General features: G+C 50.2%; 4 protein-coding genes across 7 annotated transcripts in view; 2 read left to right on the forward strand and 2 right to left on the reverse strand.

The window, feature by feature from the left end:
* The window catches only part of PVALB (parvalbumin), a 307,642-nt gene extending 294,320 nt beyond the window's left edge, over positions 1–13,322 (forward strand). For all 3 annotated transcript variants that reach the window (XM_050806418.1, XM_050806417.1, XM_050806416.1), the window contains exons 4-5: positions 917–1,026; positions 13,106–13,322. In XM_050806418.1, the coding sequence (XP_050662375.1) occupies positions 917–1,026; positions 13,106–13,134 (139 nt within the window). In that variant the 3' untranslated portion in view covers positions 13,135–13,322. The remainder of the gene's footprint in view (positions 1–916; positions 1,027–13,105) is intronic.
* Positions 1–19,537, reverse strand: part of KCTD17 (potassium channel tetramerization domain containing 17) — a 357,579-nt gene that overhangs the window by 251,951 nt on the left and 86,091 nt on the right. The window contains exon 1 of one of the 2 annotated variants that reach the window (XM_050806330.1): positions 13,245–13,248. The exons of the other annotated variant lie outside the window; for it this stretch is intronic. The gene's annotated coding sequence lies outside the window, so the exon portion shown is untranslated. Of the gene's footprint in view, positions 1–13,244; positions 13,249–19,537 lie in introns of those variants that run through there. 2 annotated transcript variants of the gene reach the window in all.
* The window catches only part of MPST (mercaptopyruvate sulfurtransferase), a 462,750-nt gene that overhangs the window by 218,179 nt on the left and 225,034 nt on the right, over positions 1–19,537 (reverse strand). The gene's annotated exons all lie outside the window — the stretch shown is intronic.
* The window catches only part of TXN2 (thioredoxin 2), a 393,736-nt gene that overhangs the window by 46,960 nt on the left and 327,239 nt on the right, over positions 1–19,537 (forward strand). The gene's annotated exons all lie outside the window — the stretch shown is intronic.

Consider the following 19,537-nt stretch of genomic DNA (forward strand, 5'->3'; position numbering starts at 1 on the left):
TTTCTGGGCAAGCCAGGGATGCAGAACCAGCTCTGGGGGTCCAGGGGTCCTTGGAGAAAAGCAGAGAAGGAGAAGGCTGTGGCTAGGAAAATGTATGCCTCCATCTGCTAAACCATCTCCTGCCATAATCCCCTCGGCCACCCAGCCATGTCTACTGACTCAGGTTGCCTTATGTCACCTTCTGGCCAAGAAAGCCTTGAGTTTTGTCACAAAGAGAAGCGGGGGGGGGGGGTGCAGGGAGAGGCCTTCAAGTAGGGACTTCCCCAACCATCCTGTCTCCCCGCTAAACCATCTCACAAGGGTACCTTCTGTCTAGAACCTTCATATTCTACCCACTTACATCCAACATGCATGCACACTTCTGCGCGCGCGCGCACACACACACACATTCACAGAGGCTGACTTCTCCCTGTCCTCCAGGCATCACCTTCACTGGGAAGCCTCCCTGCTCCTCCCCTCACCCCAGGCGGGCCGATACAGCTTCTGAGCGCCCTCCTCCACTTCCGCCCTCATTGTGCCCATCACACCGTGTGGTCTCTCTTGGAGCCCATGACCTCCTTATTTTTTTCAGTGCCTTCTGAAGATCACCACTGTGACCCCACTTTCCAGCATATGCCTGACACAGAAGTGACACTTAGTGGATACTTGTTGGATAAATTAACCAGTGTAGGTGCCCTCCCTGAAGTGGGATCAGCCCTTTGCTGAGGACAGCCTGTCCTTTCCTGAATACTCATCCACGAAAGCACAGCCACCGAGCAGGCTACCTGGCACAGAGCACCTGTGTGCGTGACTGCTGCTCGCTGCCTGTCCCAGCCACCCCTTTCCCCACGCAGACACCAGACCACCCTCCATCCAGCGTCCTGCAAGGAGACCTCGGCCTGACTCCCTCACCGGCTTTCTCCCTTTTCTCCTCCAGATTCATCCTAAAAGGCTTCTCCCCAGATGCCAGAGACCTGTCTGCTAAAGAAACCAAGACGCTGATGGCTGCTGGAGATAAAGATGGGGACGGCAAAATTGGGGTTGACGGTGGGTAGCGGTGACCTGGGGTCTGGGCATATTGTGGATCTTGGGGTGTTGGATGCAAAAAGTTTGAAGCTATGTCTGTCACAAGGAAGGGATGATATGGGGCCCCTCACTCCCCTAGATTAGAAGATAAAAATCAGTCCATTAGGTCTGAGAGCTCTGCCACATACTCCAGACAAAGGAAAACTGGTGTATTTTCCTAATTTGAAAACCTAAAAGGAGTAGATTCTGTTTTTCCTGCTGGGTAGGGGATCCAGGAGGACTAGGGATTTTTTTTTTTTCCTGAACTCAGCCTGCACTTTTGCATGAATACTGATCCAAGCTCTGCCCAAACTGGCTGTGTGACCTTGGGCAGTGTCTCTCAATCACTGGGCCTCTGTCTCCCATCTGTAATCCAAGGAAATGAGGCCGACTAATCCCCAAGGATCCTCTACCTCTCACATTCTGATTCCAGGGATGGAAATTCCTATCTCCTCTCCTCCTCAGCATCTTGTCCTGGTGTCCTGTAACCCCAAGTCTCAAAACCTGTTTGGGTTTTACTCAAATGTACTATTCTAGCCTTGCAGCAGAGCCAGGAAAAACGGTAAGCCAGAAATCAGCGGGGAATTCGGACGGGGAATACCTGGTCCTGCCTTGCTTTGCAAGCTTCGATGTTAGCACAGATGAGAGACCAGTGGCCCACCGTCCACTCCTTTCTCCATTTGGCTCCATGTGGCATTCATACAGCGCACCCACATTGCCATCTCTCTTAGCATCATGATTTCCTCAGGAATTATCTCCAGTTTGCAGGTGGGCAAATGGACTTTGACGGTGCTTAGCCTAGTTCAAAAGAGCTAGGACACAGTGGTGGGGCAGGGATTTAGAACTAGGCCTGAATGAGTGTTTGCAGCATGCTAAGCTGCTATTTGCTCCCATAATGGGCTTTTCTGCTGATCTCAGAGAAAACTGTGTGTAGGTGCTTGGCCTCTGGGCCCCAGGCTATCTCGGTTCAAATCCCAGCCCTCCTGCTTTCGAGCTGTGTGACCGTGTACAATTAGATAACTACTCTGGGCCTCTGTTTTCTCATCTCTGAACTGAACATAATGATAATTCCTATAGGGTGATTACAAGGGTTAGATGTGTTAATATGTAAAGTGCCTAGAGTAAATGCTATATATGCATTTATTAGCTAATTCATTTAAAACTAGGGACTGTGTTGCATTCATCCTTCTAGCCCCAGTATCTAGCCAATACCCCACACAAAGCAGGTTCTTCATAAACATCTGTGCCTGAGTATAAAACCCAGACCCCCATGCTCTGCTCCCTCTCTGCCCCTTGCCAGCTGTGACCTTGAACACATCACCTCTGCACACCTACGTTCCCTTGCCTGGCAAATGGGGTGCATGCGCTTCTCCTAAGACCTGTCTGGACTCGTTGTGAAAATTAAGTTTCTGTGAATACAAAATTGCTTTGGGAAAGGTACAGGGAATATGAAAGTAGGTGTATGCTTATGAGCTAGAGGGTTTTTTGTTGTTGTTGTTTATTTCTTTTTTGTTTGTTTGTTTCCTGCCAGTAACGAGAATGGAGAATCCCTATCAAGGTCAAATGCAGGGGGTCCCCTGGCTGTCTGATGCCAGCTGCCCTTCTTGTGGCTAGGAGGGAGGGAGGTGGTTTTAAAGGAGTGGAGTAGAGGGTATTGGAAAGGCATCATTGGCTTGGCTGCTCCTCGGGCTTCTGGTGCTTGGCAGATCCTCCCTCACACCCCCATCCCCACCAGTCTGCTTATCAGACAGCTCCACCCCAAGGCTTGGCTCCCACCTCAACCCTGACCCAGGCCTCCAGACCTGCCTTCCATTTTTATTTGCAGCCAATATGCCATAGCTCAGAAGCCCTGGGCCGGGTCTTCATGGCTGACTGCTCACAGACAACCTACATGATGAAGAAAAACCAAGCCAGACCTGGCCCAGTTCCCTGCCTCCCTCCCTCCCTCCCTGCCACACTCAGATCTTAAAGCATCAACTAAACTCTTCTAACAGATCCAGCAGATGTTGACTGAGTAGCAACTCTGTGCCTGGCAATGGAAGAGATAAAAATAATTCAGGCCCATTTCCTGACTGGGTGCCCCTGAGCACCTGCTCCTTAGCCCTGAGCCCCAGCTTCCTCATCTGTAAACTAGGCATTATAACGTGAGAATGAGGCCTGTAGTGCCCAGCACATAGCAAATGCTCAATAAACGGCAACTCCAATGCCTTATTTATTTATTTATTTAGAGACAGTCTTTCTCTGTTGCCCAGGCTGGAGTGCAGTGGTATAATCTCAGCTCCCTGCAACCTCCGCCTTCTGGGTTTAAGCAATTCTCCTGCCTCAGCCTCCCGAGTAGCTGGGACTGTAGACATGCACCACCATGCCCAGCTAATTTTTGTATTTTTAGTGGAGATGGGGTTTCACCATGTTGGCCAGGCTGGTCTTGAACTCCTGGCCTCAAGTCATCTGCCCACCTCAGCCTCCCAAAGTGCTGGGGTTACAAGCATAAGCCACCCACCTGGCCATACAATGTCATTGTTATTGTCTGCACGTTGCTTGCAGCTCTACACATATACACAAACAAGTGATAGTGCCAGCCAGAGGCAGAGGTGCAGGCTTCAGGCATTTTGTGCAGACTTGGAGGCTATGCTGCAGGCTGTAGGGGACAGAGGGAGTGGGGTCCAGGCAAGGCATTGGCATCAGCTGGAAACTGTAGGGTATGTTCAGAAAGGGGCAAGAAGATTGTTTTGCCAAGAATGGGAGGAAAGACTTATTAGCTGGGCATGTCATGTGTGTCCAGCCCAGTGCTGGGTTTGGTTACCTCATTTGACCTTGGGATGACAGAAGACAAAAGTGCAGATGTAGAAAGGGCAGCCCAGGGAGTGAGTGCAAGGTCACACTGCCAGCACGTGCGAGGGCCAGGATTCAAACCCAAAAGCATGGTCCAGGCCCACCTGTGCAGCCTCCATTGAGCTCATAGGCAAGACATAAAATAGACAATGAGCACAGACCACCCTGAGGCACTGGGGCCCCACACCTCATGCTTTTGAGGTGGGAAGATGCGGATGCCCCCTTCCTCACTCCCAACCCCCTAACGCAGGAAGGGTGGGTGCCGTGATGCCCAATAGGTGGTGAGATGGGAAGCAGAGCCTTTTTGGGGCCCAGGACATTCTGTTTCAGATACTCTGCTTTGCTGTCACTCTCTCTTAAGGCCAGAGGGCCCAAGCCCCACCTATAGCTGGAAGATGCCTTCAGCTCCTGGTAGGATCTGGGGCATGTCCCAGAGAGCCCTTCTGACCATGAAGTGCCTCATCTTTAAAACCACGAGGCACGCCGGGCGTGGTGGCTCACACCTGTAATCCCAGCACTTTGGGAGGCCAAGGCAGGTGGATCACAAGGTCAGGAGTTCGAGACCAGCCTGACCAACATGGCAAAACCCCGTCTCTACTAAAAATAAAAAAATTAGCCGGGTGTGGTGGCACATGCCTGTAATCCCAGCTACTCAGGAGGCTAAGGCAGCAGAATCACTTGAACCTGGGAGGTGGAGGTTGCCGTGAGCTGAGGTCACACCATTGCACTCCAGCCTGGGCAACAGAGCAAGACTCTGTCAAAACAAAAACAAAAACAAAAACAAAAAACAAACCATGGGGCAGATAACTAGCCAGTTACTGGGGTACACTCCAGCCCTGGAATTTCACAGATGTCCCAGTGGATAAACGTCTACACAGAGGACCACTTCAGTATTTTGGCTCAGCTGCGTGACCTTGAATGACGATGGCAATAGCATCCAACTTCATAGAGCACTCAATACATGCCAGGCACTGTGCTTAGCATTTCCCTCATTTAATCTTCCTAGCTGTCTCTGAAATGTATACTACTATGATTCCCATTTTATAGATGAGCACACTCAGGCTCAGAGAGACTAAGGGCTTGCATAAACCCTTTAGGCTAGGAAGAGAAAAGATCAAGGTCTGAAGTCAGGTCTGTTGAGCTCCAAAGCACATGACCTGTGCTGCCTGCTTCATTCATTCATTCATTCATTCATAGTTTAGTTTATGATAAGATGATTTTATTGATTGACTTATTGCCTATTTCTTTCTCCTCCACTAGGATGTCAGGTCCGCTGAACAGGAACTTTGTTTTGTTCAGTTCTAATCCCAGCACCTAGCATAGGGCCTGGCCCATAGTGAGAGAACAAGAAAAGTGTATTGGTTGAATGAATGAATGAATGAATGAATGAATGAATGAATGAATTGAACAAGTGCTCAGTTCTGGGCAGCACTGTGCAGTGATGAGGACGCACAACTGCTGTATGTAGGGGGAGATGATCTGCAAGCTGAGGTTGGGGATCTGTGGGGACTTGTCTGTAGCAGGTGCTGGGAGAGCCCCAAACCAGGGACTGCCTCTCTTCCCTGCTCTGTTTGTCCTTCTGAAGGTGAGTGATATTTACCAGGTTCTTGAAGATCCTGTATTGAAGGGAGGGGGTAGGAAGACAAAGTTCTAATAATAACCCTTTGCATTCCTGTCTCTGGGGCAACTACTTCCAGGAAACTCAAAGGCTTTTATAGATGTGGTTGATTGATTCTCAAAGGCCACCCTAAAAGGCTGGTGCAGAGCTGATATGGGGAGGGGCTGAAGGCTGAAAAGGAAAGAGAAGCTAGAAAAAGAGGCGAAGGGTGCCAAAAAAAATCTTTGTTAAAGCACCTGCGGTTGCAAAGCCCAGGCATAAAAAGCAGACAAAGCAGACTATGTGGCAGGTGCCTTTTCAAATACTTCACCTTCACAGCGGGTCTCCAGCTGGGAGTCGGTGTCAGCATCACCTGGAGGGCCTTTGGCAACACAGATGGCTGTGCCAGACCCAGGAGTTTCTGATTTCTTAGGTGGAGCCCACACTTTTGCATTTCTAACAAGTTAGCAGATGGTGCTAATGATCTGGCGAACCACACTTAGAGGACCACTGCCTTACAATAATCCTAGAAAGTAGATGCCATCGCTATCGCCATTTTGCAAGTGAAGAAGCTGAGGTATCGCGAGAAGTGACATGCCCAGGGTCTCTCTGTAGCACAGCTAGGACTGAGGCACAGTGGTCCAGCCAGGACCCTCTGCCATCCTGCCTCACATGGGCATGTGTCCCCAGCCTGGACCTTCCAAACTCAATGCCTGCCCCCGCAGAAATGTGCCGACCGACAGGAATCGAGGTTAGCATCCGTTCCCACTTCCTGTGTGCCAAGTGCTGCCCATAGGCCTTACCTCTTTTAACTCATTCAAACCTCCCAACAGCTCTACAAGATATCTTTATTACTGATACATACAAGGAAACTGAGGCCCAGGGAAGCAGAGCGACTTGCTGTGAAGCCTCGGGGCCCTCTTCAAACCTTGACTCCTCATATCTTGCTGCAGAGAAGATCCGCAGGCCCCACGCGCACACGTGCCTGCACGCAGTCCTAGTTACATTCTTCCCGAAACCCATTCCCGGTGATGGATCCACTGCCCTCTGCTTTAAGCGTGTCTAGACTCAAGAGTCTGGGGTTTGCATTTTGCTTCTGTTGCTGAAACGTAGTCATCATTATTGTCTAACCTTGCAGCCCCCTCGCCACTCACTCCCATGCCTGAAAGAATTTACCTTTTCTGCTTCCCTTTGGCAAAATCTGTTCTCTTTTATCTTTAAGTAGCCTATTTACTGTGAGAGGCGGAGCGATAGCGTGAGGCCTTGGGCTGTGGTGGAGCCCCTGAGTCAGGCAGAAATTAGAAAGCCAAATGTTGGGGGTCAGCCGTGGGAATGGCTGTATCTTTTCCTCTTTCATGACATCCATTCCCACACCTGGAAAGTGGGGAGAAAAATACTCACCCTACAGGGTTGTTGCTCAAATGAAGGGAATGTTCTGGAAATGATTCCTTTCCTCTTATTTTATGGGAATGCTTTGCTTGTCACCCACCTAAAACCTTTTGAAAGTGGTGGAATCTCAATCCTCAACAGAAATGAAATGGAGTCTAAAGCAGGAGAAAAGTGAGAGGGATAGAAGGAGAATTTGCCGGTCTCCCTGTAATTCTAGCTCTCCGGCCTCTATGGGGATTTGATTTCTAAGTAGGACAAGATGCTCATATCAAGGCCAGCCCAGGGTTTTGAGGGCAGAGCCCTAAGGTGCACTATGCTTTGTCCCATCTCACTGCACCCTGGTACCAGCTCAGTGAGGTCTAGGGGACACTGTGATCCCCACTGAGAGACGTGAAAACCAAAGCCCCGTAGACAGTAAGTGCCAAAGTCACATAGCAAGTCCTTGGCCCAACGGGACCCGGGTCTCCTGACTCCACCACTCCCTCCCCTAAGCTGAGCTGAGACGTTTTAGTTATAAATGGCTTCTGTGCTTAGCAAGCTGCTCCTTTTATTCCCGTGTGGACTTTCCCTAGCTCTGGCCTTATGCTGCACTAGAAAAGATTTAGCAAGGGGAGAGGAAGCAGTCCTCCTTACATAACTGGCCTTCTGTGAAAGGGAGCAGCTGCTTGGTGGAAAAAGACATTCCCCTCCATGCATCCCTCTGCTTCTGCCTCTGGGGGTTGCAGCTTGAGTTAGAATGCGGGGCCATTTAACTCCAACCTTTGAGGAAGAGACGCACCCTGGCCCCGGCCACGCCTGTTGGAATCTTTCTAGCTGAGTGACACTCAGCCTCAGTTTCTCTGTAAATAAAATGAAGATAAGAGAACCGACGAGGATGAAGTGGAATAACACACTGCGCGGTGCCTGGCACAGAGTGAGCCGCAGAACTGTTGACGCGGCCTCCTTGTGGCTATCTGGCTTGACCCGGAGTGACTCTGCCTCCCAGTTCTCCAGGATGGGAAGGTGATCCCTGTTTGAGATACCAATTTATAAGAAACCGAGCCCGGGAGCTATTTAGAGGCGAGGTGATAAACCAGGAGGCCGGCTCCTTCATCCCGGTCATCACGGTCATCACGACAGAGGGAGGGAAAGAGCCTTCCAGCCGCTGACTCAATGGCTGGCTCAGTTTCGCTTTGGGCCATCACTGTGTGCCGGTCTCACCTGTCAATAGCTTCTAAATTTGTCCAATCCCCACAGCCTTGGACTAGGGCAGACCTAATTAGGCTAATTTCAGTTTCCTAAGGGAAAGAAAAGAACAGAATCCTCCAGTTCTCTGATCCTCCCTCTGCTGCCTCCCTCCCACCCCCGTCCCTACCGTCTACCTCCTTCGTCTCTTTCTGATTGGACAATGACGACATCTGCGAGCTGGCCCCAGAGGGGGTTGGGCGAGGTTTTAGCCTGCAAAGGTACTGCTGTACTTGCATGTCTTAGAAGAGAATGATGATTCTGGATGCCTCCAAAGGAAGACTGTCTCTTCTACCTGTCAACATTAAGAGTTGATTTAGTCGCATTCCCACTGTGTGCCAGGCACTGTGCTGGGTACTCCTTCTCCGTTATCTCATGGAGCCTTTACCATAACCCTATAAGGAGATAGTCCCAGTATCCCCATTTTATAGACGAGGAAACTGAGGATCAGGAACTAAGTTGCCGTGGATGGGTGTGCCGGAGGTGGGATGCTATTCGTCTCACTGATGGGATAGATGGATTGGAAACTTGTACCAGGTCAGCTGGTTGTTCTTTAGGTTTTCCATGCCCTCTGTTTATATCTTCCTTTTCCTGCTTAGTTTCAGGACTTTCGTGGTTAATGTTATGTCAAAGCTCCAACCTGTGTCCGTTGTGCTGGGGAGATCCACACAGGAGGTGGAACTAACACTTAGAAGTTACTATGTGCCAGTCATGTTACCGCTTCTGGTCTTTCTAATAGCTATCTAAACAGGCATTATTATACCCACTTTACAAATGAGAAAACTGAGCTTCAGAGAGCTAAAGTAGTGACTGATGGCCACCTAGCCAGGTAGTGATGGAACAAGATTCAGACGTAGGTCCGGGGTTGCTGGACGGTTGCAGGTAGGTGCCGGGATGGAGGCAGGAAATACTGGGATCATGGAGACAAACAATGGCAACATGAACAACAATGATGCTAACAATTACCAGTTACAGTACCATTTAGAGCCTCCTGCTTCTGCCAGGCAGTAGCCAGGCATTTTATAGGTTTGGTTTCAAAGTGGCTTGAGGTATAGAAACACTTTGGTTGCAACATCACCGGATACCGAGAGCTTGCTGTGCATCAGGCCTGTGACCAAGAGCTTTAGTGCTGGCTCCTCTGAACAACTTAAGGAAGTAGGTACTATCATGAGCTCCATTTGACAGATGAGGTGAAGCATCTAGTTGAAGGCCACAGGAACAAGAAATGGGAGCTGGGTGTTACCCCCAGCTTGCTTGCTCCAAACACCATGTGACAGCCAGAAAGGCGTCTTCTAGACCCAACACTCACTCATAAGAAAACCAGACCAGGGAGGATGAGGTGTGTTGTCCAAGGACAGCAGCAGATGCCAAAGCCAAGACTAGAACCTGATCGTTCAAAGCTGCATTCGCCATCCTGGAATCCTACCTACTGCCCGTTCAGCTGACCTAGAGTTTATGGGATCTTTGTTTGTGGGTTTTTTTTTTTTTTTTTGAGACAGAGTCTCACTGTGTCACCCAGGCTGGAGTGTGGTGGTGTGATCTCAGCTCACTGCAATCTCCATCTCCGCGGTTCAAGCCATTCTCCTGCCTCAGCCTCCTGAGTACCTGGGATTACAGGTGCGCGCCACCATGCCTGGCTAACTTTTGTATTTTTAGTAGAGACGGGGTTTCACCATGTTGGTCAGGCTGGTCTCGAACTCCTGACCTTGTGATCTACCCACCTCGGCCTCCCAAAGTGTTGGGATTACAGGCATGAGCCAACGCACCCAGCCAGTTATTTGTTTTTCTTTAAGGAGAGACCTGGGCATTTTAGAGGAAGGGTTTGGCTAGGAGACCCGTTAGTTAATTGACTGGCTCCTAAGAGCTCAGCCCTGAGGCAGACATGAAAGGCACGGAAGAGGTGGCTCCTGCCCTCAATTTATCTACAAAGTCCCCTGTTGAAGGTTCTGAGGGGATAAAATTAGAATTCCGTGTTCTCTGCTGAAGGCCAGTGCATGTGGCTATTGTGATGTCCTGGCTGCTTCAGAATAGATTGCAAGGTGGGCAGAGGGGCTGATTTAAGAGGCTTTCAAAAACCCCACAGCTCCAAAGTACCTCCCAAAGTCTGACTCCAAAATGCCTGACTTTCCATCACTGGAGAGTCCCTCATTGGTGTCCCTGGGCCCCCATCACACCAGCTGCACCAAATCCCATCTAGTGTGAAGGTGATCAACGGACTCTTTACCGATGAGCAGCCTGAGAGCCCATAATTTCTAGAGTGAGGATGAAGGGGTCAGTGCAGGCTGGAGCACAGAGAGGACCAGCTTCCCCTCTTGACAGTCTCTCCACGAGCAGGCAATGGCAGACAGGCTCATGCATCCTTTATCCCAGGACAGAGAAACTCAGTGTCCCCAAACAGGGAATGCCAGTGCTGGCTGAAATGACAGGTTTAAGTTGGAGAGGGCTCATGCTTCTGCCTGAGCCGGGACGCTAGCCCTCTCAGAAGTAGCCTCTCCACATTCGTGTAGGGGGTTCCTGAGGCCGGAGGCCAAGTCCTGGCTCTGGCTCTTGTTTTCCACATGACCCTGACACCTCACCTTCCCAGCCTCCATTTCCCCATCTATAAAATTAGAATCCTCCCAGACTGTCATGTGAATTATATGAAGTAAGTTAGAGCTTGTTGAACCTTAAGAAGGACTCATGAGCCATCTCATCCATCCATCCATCCATCCATCCATCCATTCATCCATCCATCCATCCATCCTCCATCTATCCATCCAGCCATTCATACTTCTCTCCTTCCCTCCATCCATCCACCAACTCCTCATCCATCCATCCATCCATCCATCCATCCATCCATCCATCCATCCATCCCTCCATCCATCTACTCCATCCTTCCGTCCCACTATCCCTCCCTCCATCTGTCCATCCATCCCTCCATCCATCCACCCAGTGCTTATTTACGAGCACCTACTGTGTGCCAGGAACACTGTGGCTGCCAGGAGAGCAGTGAACGAGAGAGAGGCTCCCCTGCCCTCCAGAGTTTGTATTCTAGTAGGGGGAGACCGACAAAAATAAGTGCATATATAAGATCATTTCAGAGAGTGCCAAGGACTATGAAGTAAATAAAAAAGGACTAATGAGATGGGGTGGTGATATTTGAGCTGGGACATGCGTCACTCTATACCTAGGTCAAAGTAGGTCAGAAACTACTGGGATGAAGAAGGAAGCCTAAAAGCATTTCTAGCTTGAATCATGTCTGCTGTGTGACCACGGTCAAGCTGCTTAACTTTCGAGCCTCAGTTTGTTTCCCCATCTGTAAAATACAGGCAAAGGTGTGTCTCTCATGGAGTAGTCGTGAGGATTCAGTGAGATAATATATGCAAAATGCTTCCCACATTGGCATTCAATAAATGTTAGTTACTAGCTATAATTAATAAAAGTACTACGAATAAAAGACATCTCAAAATAACCACCTGCCCCACCGAGGTCCTGGAAGATCACAGACTCCTGGCTGAGAAAGTAAGCACTTTCACACCTGCCCTGTGGGAGGGACTCTGTACAAGTGTTTGTTGTTTTTGTATTTATTTGATACTCCATCCTTGGCACTGCTGTTACCACTCGGCCAGAGAGCCTTGGAGTTTCAAGACCAGCTGGTGGACCCTCACTCTCGGTCCCGCCCTGCATCCCCCATATCCAGGTCACCCACCTTTCCTATCCTAGGACACCCTAGGGACAGGAGAGCATGGTGTCTATTTCCTAAGTCAAACCTCAGAAAAGTGAGGCACCCAGGTATGTTATGTGTCCCTTCATCTGGCCAGGGGCAGTGCCAGGTTATTTATTTATTTATTTATTTATTTATTTATTCATTCATTCATTCATTTATTTTTTGAGACAGAGTCTCGCTCTGTCACCAGGTTGGAGTGCAGTGGCGCAATCTCGGCTCACTGCAACCTCCACCTCCTGGGTTCAAGCCATTCTCCTGCCTCAGCCTCCCAAGTAGCTGGGACTACAGGCACGCATCACCACGTCCCGCTAATTTTTGTATTTTTAGTAGAGACAGGGTTTCACCATGTTGGCCAGGATGGTCTCAATCTCTTGCCCTCGTGATCCACCTGCCTCGGCCTCCCAAAGTGTTGGGATTACAGGGGTGAGCCACCGTGCCCAGCCCAGTGCCAGGTTATTTCTACAACACAGCATGTGTTGGTTTGGTTTTTTTTGTGTGTGTTTTTTCACTTTTTAAATTTTGAAATAATTGTAGATATACAGAAGAATTGCAATGATAGTACAGAGAGTCCTGTACACCCTTCACCCAGCTCCCCCGATGTTAATATTTTACATAACCACAGTACAATGATGAAAACTAAGAAACTGCATAGGTGGGGTTTTACATTTGTATTCCATACAAAGTCCAGGGAGGACGCAGCTCACCTCAAATGAGTCCCAGATACTTTTTGTGGCCTTTTTGAAGCCATTTCACGACCAGTTTTTTATTTGTCTTTCCCAAGGAATTATTACTGGCCCCTCTCTTCACTCCACTGACAGATGAGGAAACCAAAACCCAGACAGATACATTTTCCAGCAAATAGGGCCAGACTAGGCCTAGAAGCCCTAACTTTCAATCCCCAGCCTGTGATCTCCCCACATCACAACACTGCATTTTATTTTTTCTTTCTTTTTTTTTCTGTTGTTGTTTTGTTTTATTTTGTTTTGACACGGAGTCTCATTCTGTTGCCCATGGTGAAGTGCAGTGGCACAATCTCAGCTTACTGCAACCTCTGTCTTCTGGGTTCAAGCAATTCTCCTGCCTCAGCCTTTGGAGTAGCTGGGATTACAGACCCATCATGTTCCACCTCACTTCACTCATCTGCCCACTCATTCATTTATTCATTCATTCATGTTCACACTCACACTCTGGGACTCCTGCAGCAGAAGCAAGAACCCAGAGAAAGCACCACCCAGGGCCCTGCAGTCAGGTATGGACAGTCTCTCTTGCATTCCAGCCTCTGACTCACTTTCCTTTGTCATTTTCTTCTGCAGAATTCTCCACTCTGGTGGCTGAAAGCTAAGAAGCACTGACTGCCCCAGGTCTTCCACCTCTCTGCCCTGAACACTCAATCTCAGCCCCTCTTGCCACCCTCCTGCGTTTCTGTTCAGTTTGTTTATGTTATTTTTTACTCCCCCCATCCCCTGTGGCCCTCTAATGACACCATTCTTCTGGAAAATGCTGGAGAAGCAATAAAGGTTGTACCAGTCAGACTCTGCTTGCTGAGGAAGACCCAGGCCTAGTCAGGCATTGGCTTTCCAGATGCATCTGGGCAGGGGGTGGGGGCCAGATTGCGACAGTTAGAAAAGATGTGATAGGAGGGAATGGAAGGGAACAGCCTCTTTTCTGCGCTAGGTACTAAGCATGGCACTCTACAGAGGTTACCCACTTACTCCCTAACACCACCCCATAAGGTTGGTGATGAAACTCCCATTCTCTAAAAAACTAAGTCTCAGAGAGGGGAAGTGATGTGTCTAAGCCCACAAAGATAGGATTTGTTAGTATTGGGGTTTGAATGCAGGTCCATGGTTGAGTAGGTGGGTGGATGGATGGATGGATGGATGGATGAACGGATGGATGAATGGGTGGGTGGATGGATGGATGGATGGATGGATGGATGGATGGATGGATAGATGGATGGATGGATGGGTAGATGGGTGGGCGGATGGGTAAATGGATGGATGGGTGGGTGAATGGATGGATGGATGAATGGGTGGATGGGTGGATGGGTGTGTGGATGGATGGGTGGATGGGTGGGTGGATGGGTGGATGGGTGTGTGGATGGATGGGTGGATGGGTGGGTGGATGGATGGATGGATGAATGGATGGATGGATAGGTGGGTGGACGGGTGTCTGGATGGATGGGTGGATGGGTGGGTGGATGGGTGGATGGATGGATGGATGAATGGATGGATGAATGGGTGGGTGGATGGATGGATGGATAAATAGATAGATGGATGGATGGATGGGTAGATGGGTGGGCAGATGGGTAAATGGATGGATGGGTGGGTGAATGGATGGATGGATGAATGGATGGATGGGTGGGGGGATGGATGGATGGATGGATGGATGGATGGATGGATGGATGGATGGATGAGTGGGTGGATGGATGGATAGACACATAGATGGATGGATACCATTAAGACTTTTTGTTACAAATCACAGAACCCCAACTCAAGTAACTTAAGCTAAAAAGGAAGGAAACAAAGGACTAGATTGGCTTATGTGCCTGAATAGTTAGGGGTAGGTCTTCAGGAACAGCTGGATCAAGGGATTCAAGTGATATCATCAGGACTAAGTCCCTCTTTTCCTCTCTCTGAGCACTGCTTTCCTTTGTGCTGAATTTGTTATCAGGAGGGCTCTGCCTTCATGATGGCAAGATTCCCGCAGCAGCTCAAGGTGAACATTCAGCATTACCAGCAAAAAAAAAGAATTTCTTGTTTCCAAACACTCTATCAGAAGGCCCCAAATTTAGTCCCATTAATACTAGCAACTAACGTTTACTGAGCACTTACTCTGTGCTGAGTCCTTTACAGGATTCCATCTGCACAACAGCCCTATGAAATGCGTGCTATTATTACATCCCTCGTATAGATGAGGAAAGTAAGGCACGTAGAATTTAAAAGTCACACAGCAACCACGGGGAGGATCAAGGACCCCAACGCCAGCATCACCTCCAGAGCCTGTATCCCTTCCTGAGTCAGACACAGAGGCCGGGAGGAGGGATCCTGATTGGAGATAGGTGGAGTCAGTCACACACAAGGCTCATGGCCTGAGGGTGGGAGAGGGGCACCCCTGAGGAAATGAAAAGTGGGGACAGATGCTGGGGGTGAACATGGCCTACAGAATGACTTCTGCTGTTCCCCAAGACAGCCTTGGGGAAGTTATCTTAGATTTCCCTGGGTGGGGACGGGGCATTGGAGTGGTAGTCTCTCTCTCACCAGACCCCATGCCCTGCACCTCCCCTGCTCTCTGAGGTGTTGCCCTTAGGCAGGGCTGTCAGGAAGCCTCTCCCTGAGGACCCAGCCTGGGGCAGACAACCCATCAGGACCCAGGCTGAGGGGCAGGGATGGGCAGGCCCCATCCAGGGTGGTAGCCAGGCTCAGAGCAAGCAGTCCTAGGCCTGGGAGGGGACTCAAGGCCAACACTGGGAACTGGGTCAACACTGCAGCTGCCAGGGGCTCAGCCAGGTGCCAGGGCCTGCATAAAGGTGGCATGTGAGCCAGAGGTGGAGAACGTGGGAATGGGCGTGGGAGTGGGAATGTGCACGTGCATGTGGGCAGGCATGAGGGCACTGGTATACACACATGCTTGTCACAACAGTCAGGACCAATGCAGACTTGGGTCTCCATGTGGGGTCTCAGAGGGCCCAACTCTGGACACCGAGGTGGGGTTGGGGAAGAGGAAGAGGGCCCACCCCATGCTGGGTCTCTGTGGAATGCAGGCGGAGGGGCGGGGGCTGGGGAGCTGGAGCATTTCACCCAGAAACCAGGTCAGAGCCCTGTGAGAGGACAGGCAGGTCAGGATGACCGTGACAGCTGCCCGCCGGCCTGGAGTGGCCTCAGTGCCTCTTGTTTTGCACCTGCATGACAGCCCACACCATGCAATTCAGACTCAGGGCAGCAAATGGTGCGGCAGCCACGCATCGGAGAGCATGGCCCTTTGACCTCTCCGGGGATGCAGGGCATTGGCTCCAGGACCCTGTTTTGAAAAGACTCTGCCTGGCGCCTGGGAAGGTCAAGGAGGAAATGGCTTCCCTGCAAAGGCTCAGGGCCCCTGTGCTGTTGCTGCAGGATAACAGAGGCAGCAGTAATGGCGGCCACCTTGGGGCTGGGAGGGTTCTATTTACTAAACCACGACATCTCATTCCCTCCTTTCAACAAGCCTCGGCAATAAGCACTACCATTACCCCTTTTCAGGCAAGAAAGCCAAGGCCCTCTGGGGACACACAGCCGGCAAGAGGCAGAGCTGGAATTAAATGCAGGGCTTAATGACTCAACATACCACTGTGCACTGCGCAGGGTGACAGCGCTGGGCATCTTGTGGAGCGGGGATGGGAGGGGAGCACAGGAGTGTGGCAGGGGAGGTGAAATGACAAGGGACAGCCTTGCTGACCCCAGCAGTCATTCGCCAAGCCCTCTTCCTCCTGACTCCCACGTCGTGCTCCACCCAGCCATGTCTCTTGCCCTTGGCCACCACCTGAATCTGGGCCCCATCACAGGTGGGATTGGGCCCGACATAGAGGACCCTGGCAGCCTGGGTCTCCCATTTGTAAAGAGTCTCCAGTTCAGACACGGGCATCTGTTCAAATGCGACTAATATCCAGTCAGTGTCTGTAACACGGGTTTGGCTTCTTTCTACACTGCAACCTTCACTGTGTCGAGGGGGCTGGCTTCTCCCCGTCTCTGGGAGACACTGGTGGGACCGCCCTTGTGTCCATGAACCACTGCAGTGGTCCCCAGCCTGTCTCCTGGCCTCCTCTCCCCTTCCCTCTCCCCTCTCCACCCAGAGCCCAAGGGCTCTTTCCAAAACATAGATCAAATCACATTGTTCTGCTTAAATCTTTCCAGTGACTGCCCAATCTATAGACTCAAATCCCGGAGCTAAACACAGAGTTCCTGCCTGCGGGCATGACCCAGCCTCCATCCCAGCCCTTCTCCCTCAGCCTGGCCCATTCTGCCTCCCTGTCCTCCCCAGTCCGCCTTTCCCTGGCTCAATCCTCTTCATCCTCAGGAATCTACTCTGGATCATCATCCCCAGCTGAGGTTAGAGCCCCTGCACCACTCCTGTAAGTGAAATGAAAAACAAAAAAAAAGCAATATGTGACAATCTGATTCCCGTCCACCTCTCCCAAAGACCACGCAATGCCTGAGAGCAGGGCACATCTGCAGGGGTCCTGCTAAATCCCAGAACCTGGCATCGAAAAGATGCTGGGCTTCACCCACCCTGATGCAGATGTGGTCATAAAGGCCCAGCGTGGCTTGTGACTCACTCAAGGCCATACAGCAGTGCAGAGCAGAACAGGGCTTGGCCCCTGGCCCCTGCTGTGCCACCCCTGCCGTGGTGCCATCCATAGGGACCTGCTAACTCAGTAAGGAATGCAGGCATGACAGGAAGTCCTCCCTGCCCAGCATACCCCTCTGTGGCCCGGTATCACTGGGCTCCAGTTCCTCAGTCTCCAGCCACCCCCACCCTGACACCTGCACCACCAGCCACCTCTGGGTTTTCTCATCTGTTGAATGCAGCTCCTTCTCTTCATTGTCGTGGTCAGAGGAGGTCTGCTGCTTACCTCTATGCCTTTTTGTCTGAGAGGCTGGGAGCAGGAAGGAGAAAGATCAGGCCAGAGGAAGGGCCCCAAATCAATCTGTCTCTGAGTGGTTTTAATAAGAGCTGGGAGGGCCCAGCTTCATGGAGTGACGAATGATCACTGGATCCCTGGATCTCCTAGCCCTGGTCCCAGAGCTAGGAGACAGGGGACTCAGGGGAGAAGGAAGAGCCAGGAGCATCAGAACAAAGACTCCACGGAGAGAAAGGATGGGTGGGAAGTTGGGATTGAGCTGCCCTCTGCTATCAACCATGACCCTGGATAATATTACTGTGCTGGGCTGTAGCTCTGGGGCTGGACAGAGCTGGATTCCAAATCTGCGTCTTCCTCCTTCTTGCTGGACACTTTGCATATACCATCTGCTATGGTCTGAAGGTTTGTGTCCCTCCAAAATTTACAGTCAAAACCCAACTCTCAAGGCGATGGTATTAGAAGGTGGGGCCTTTGGGAGGTGATGGGTCATAGGAGTGGAACCCTCATGGATGGGATGAGTGTCCTCATACAGGAGCCCTGAGGGAGGCTCCTAGCCCTTTGCCCTTTCACCATGTGAGGCTATAGCAACAGGGAGCCATCTGTGAAGCAGGAGCCCTCACCAGACACCGAGGCTTCCAGCACCCTGATCTTGGACTTCCCAGCCTCCAGAACTGTGAGCAATAAATTTCTGTTGTTTACAAATCACCCAGTCTAAGGTATTTGTTATAGCAGTCCAAATGGACTAAGGCACTGTGTCTTAATCCACACTGTAGCCATCCAAGGAAGAGATGTCTGTCTGTTTTATACAGGAAGGTTCAGAGAGGTTAGGCAACTTGCCCAAACCACACAGCCAATAAAAGTGAAAATTGCAAACATGTATTCACTGACTTGACAAATAATTTCTGAGTGCCTACTTGTGCCCGACACAGCTAAACACTTTAGAAGGATGACTTCATCGAAGCAATCACTTCTCAAAGCATTCAGCCTCTTTCCCTCTCTGCCTTCCCAATAAAGATTCCCCGTCCCCAAGGCATCTGCGGCCGCTCAGACACGTTAGTCTAGGAAGATTCAAATTGGGTGAATCTGATGTTGGTTTATTTAGACCCAGAAGACTGTTTACAAGAGGCGGTTCAGCAAATGGGACAGAGGCCTGGTATTTTTGGCTCCCTTCTTATCCTCCTGCCTCGGTATCCCTTATCCAAATGCTTGGGAGCAGAAATATTTTGAATTGTTTTGGGTTGTGAAGTATTTGCATTATACTTACTGACTGAGCACTCCAAATCCAAAAATTCAAAATTCAAACTGCTCCAATGAGCATTACAATGACTCTCAAAAAGTTTCCGATTTTGGAGCATTTCAGAGTTCGGATTTTCAGATCTGAGAGTTCTCAACTTGTATATGTACGTGTGCGTGTGTGTGTATACACACATGTATGTAGTACATAAAAAGATTTGTGGCCAGGCGCGGCGGCTCACGCCTATAATCCCAGCACTTTGGGAGGCTGAGGTGAGTGGATCACCTGAGGTTGGGAGTTTGAGACCAGCCTGACCAACATGGAGAAACCCTGTCTCTACTAAAAATACAAAATTAGCTGTGTGTGGTGGCACATGCCTGTAATCCCAGCTACTCGGGAGGCTGAGGCAGGAGAATCACTTAAACCCATGAGGTGGAGCTTGCAGTGAGCCGAGACCATGCCATTGCATTCCAGCCTGGGCAACAAGAGCAAAACTCCATCTACTTTTTAAAAAAATGTATTGTAAGGAACTGGCTTACACAATTAGGGAGATGAACAAGATCCAGCATCTGCAGGATGAATCGGCAAGCTGGAGGCCCGGGAGAGCTGATGGTGTAGCTTCTGAGTCCAGAGGCAGGAAAAAAGCCAATGTCCCAGGCTGAAGGCAGTGAAAGAAATTTTCTTTTCCTTGGAGGAGGGTCAGCCTTTTTGTTCCATTCAGGCCTTAAACTAATTGGATGAGTCTCACCCACATTAAGGAGGGCAATCACTTTATTCAGTTAATTTAAATATGAACTCACCCCCAAGCACCCTCACAGAATCACCCGAGAGAATGTTTCATCAAACATCTGGGCACCCTGTGGCCCAGTCAAATTGACACATGAAACTAACCAT

This window comes from Macaca thibetana, chromosome 10 (genome assembly GCF_024542745.1).
Source record: "Macaca thibetana thibetana isolate TM-01 chromosome 10, ASM2454274v1, whole genome shotgun sequence".
NCBI classification, from domain to species: domain Eukaryota; kingdom Metazoa; phylum Chordata; class Mammalia; order Primates; family Cercopithecidae; genus Macaca; species Macaca thibetana.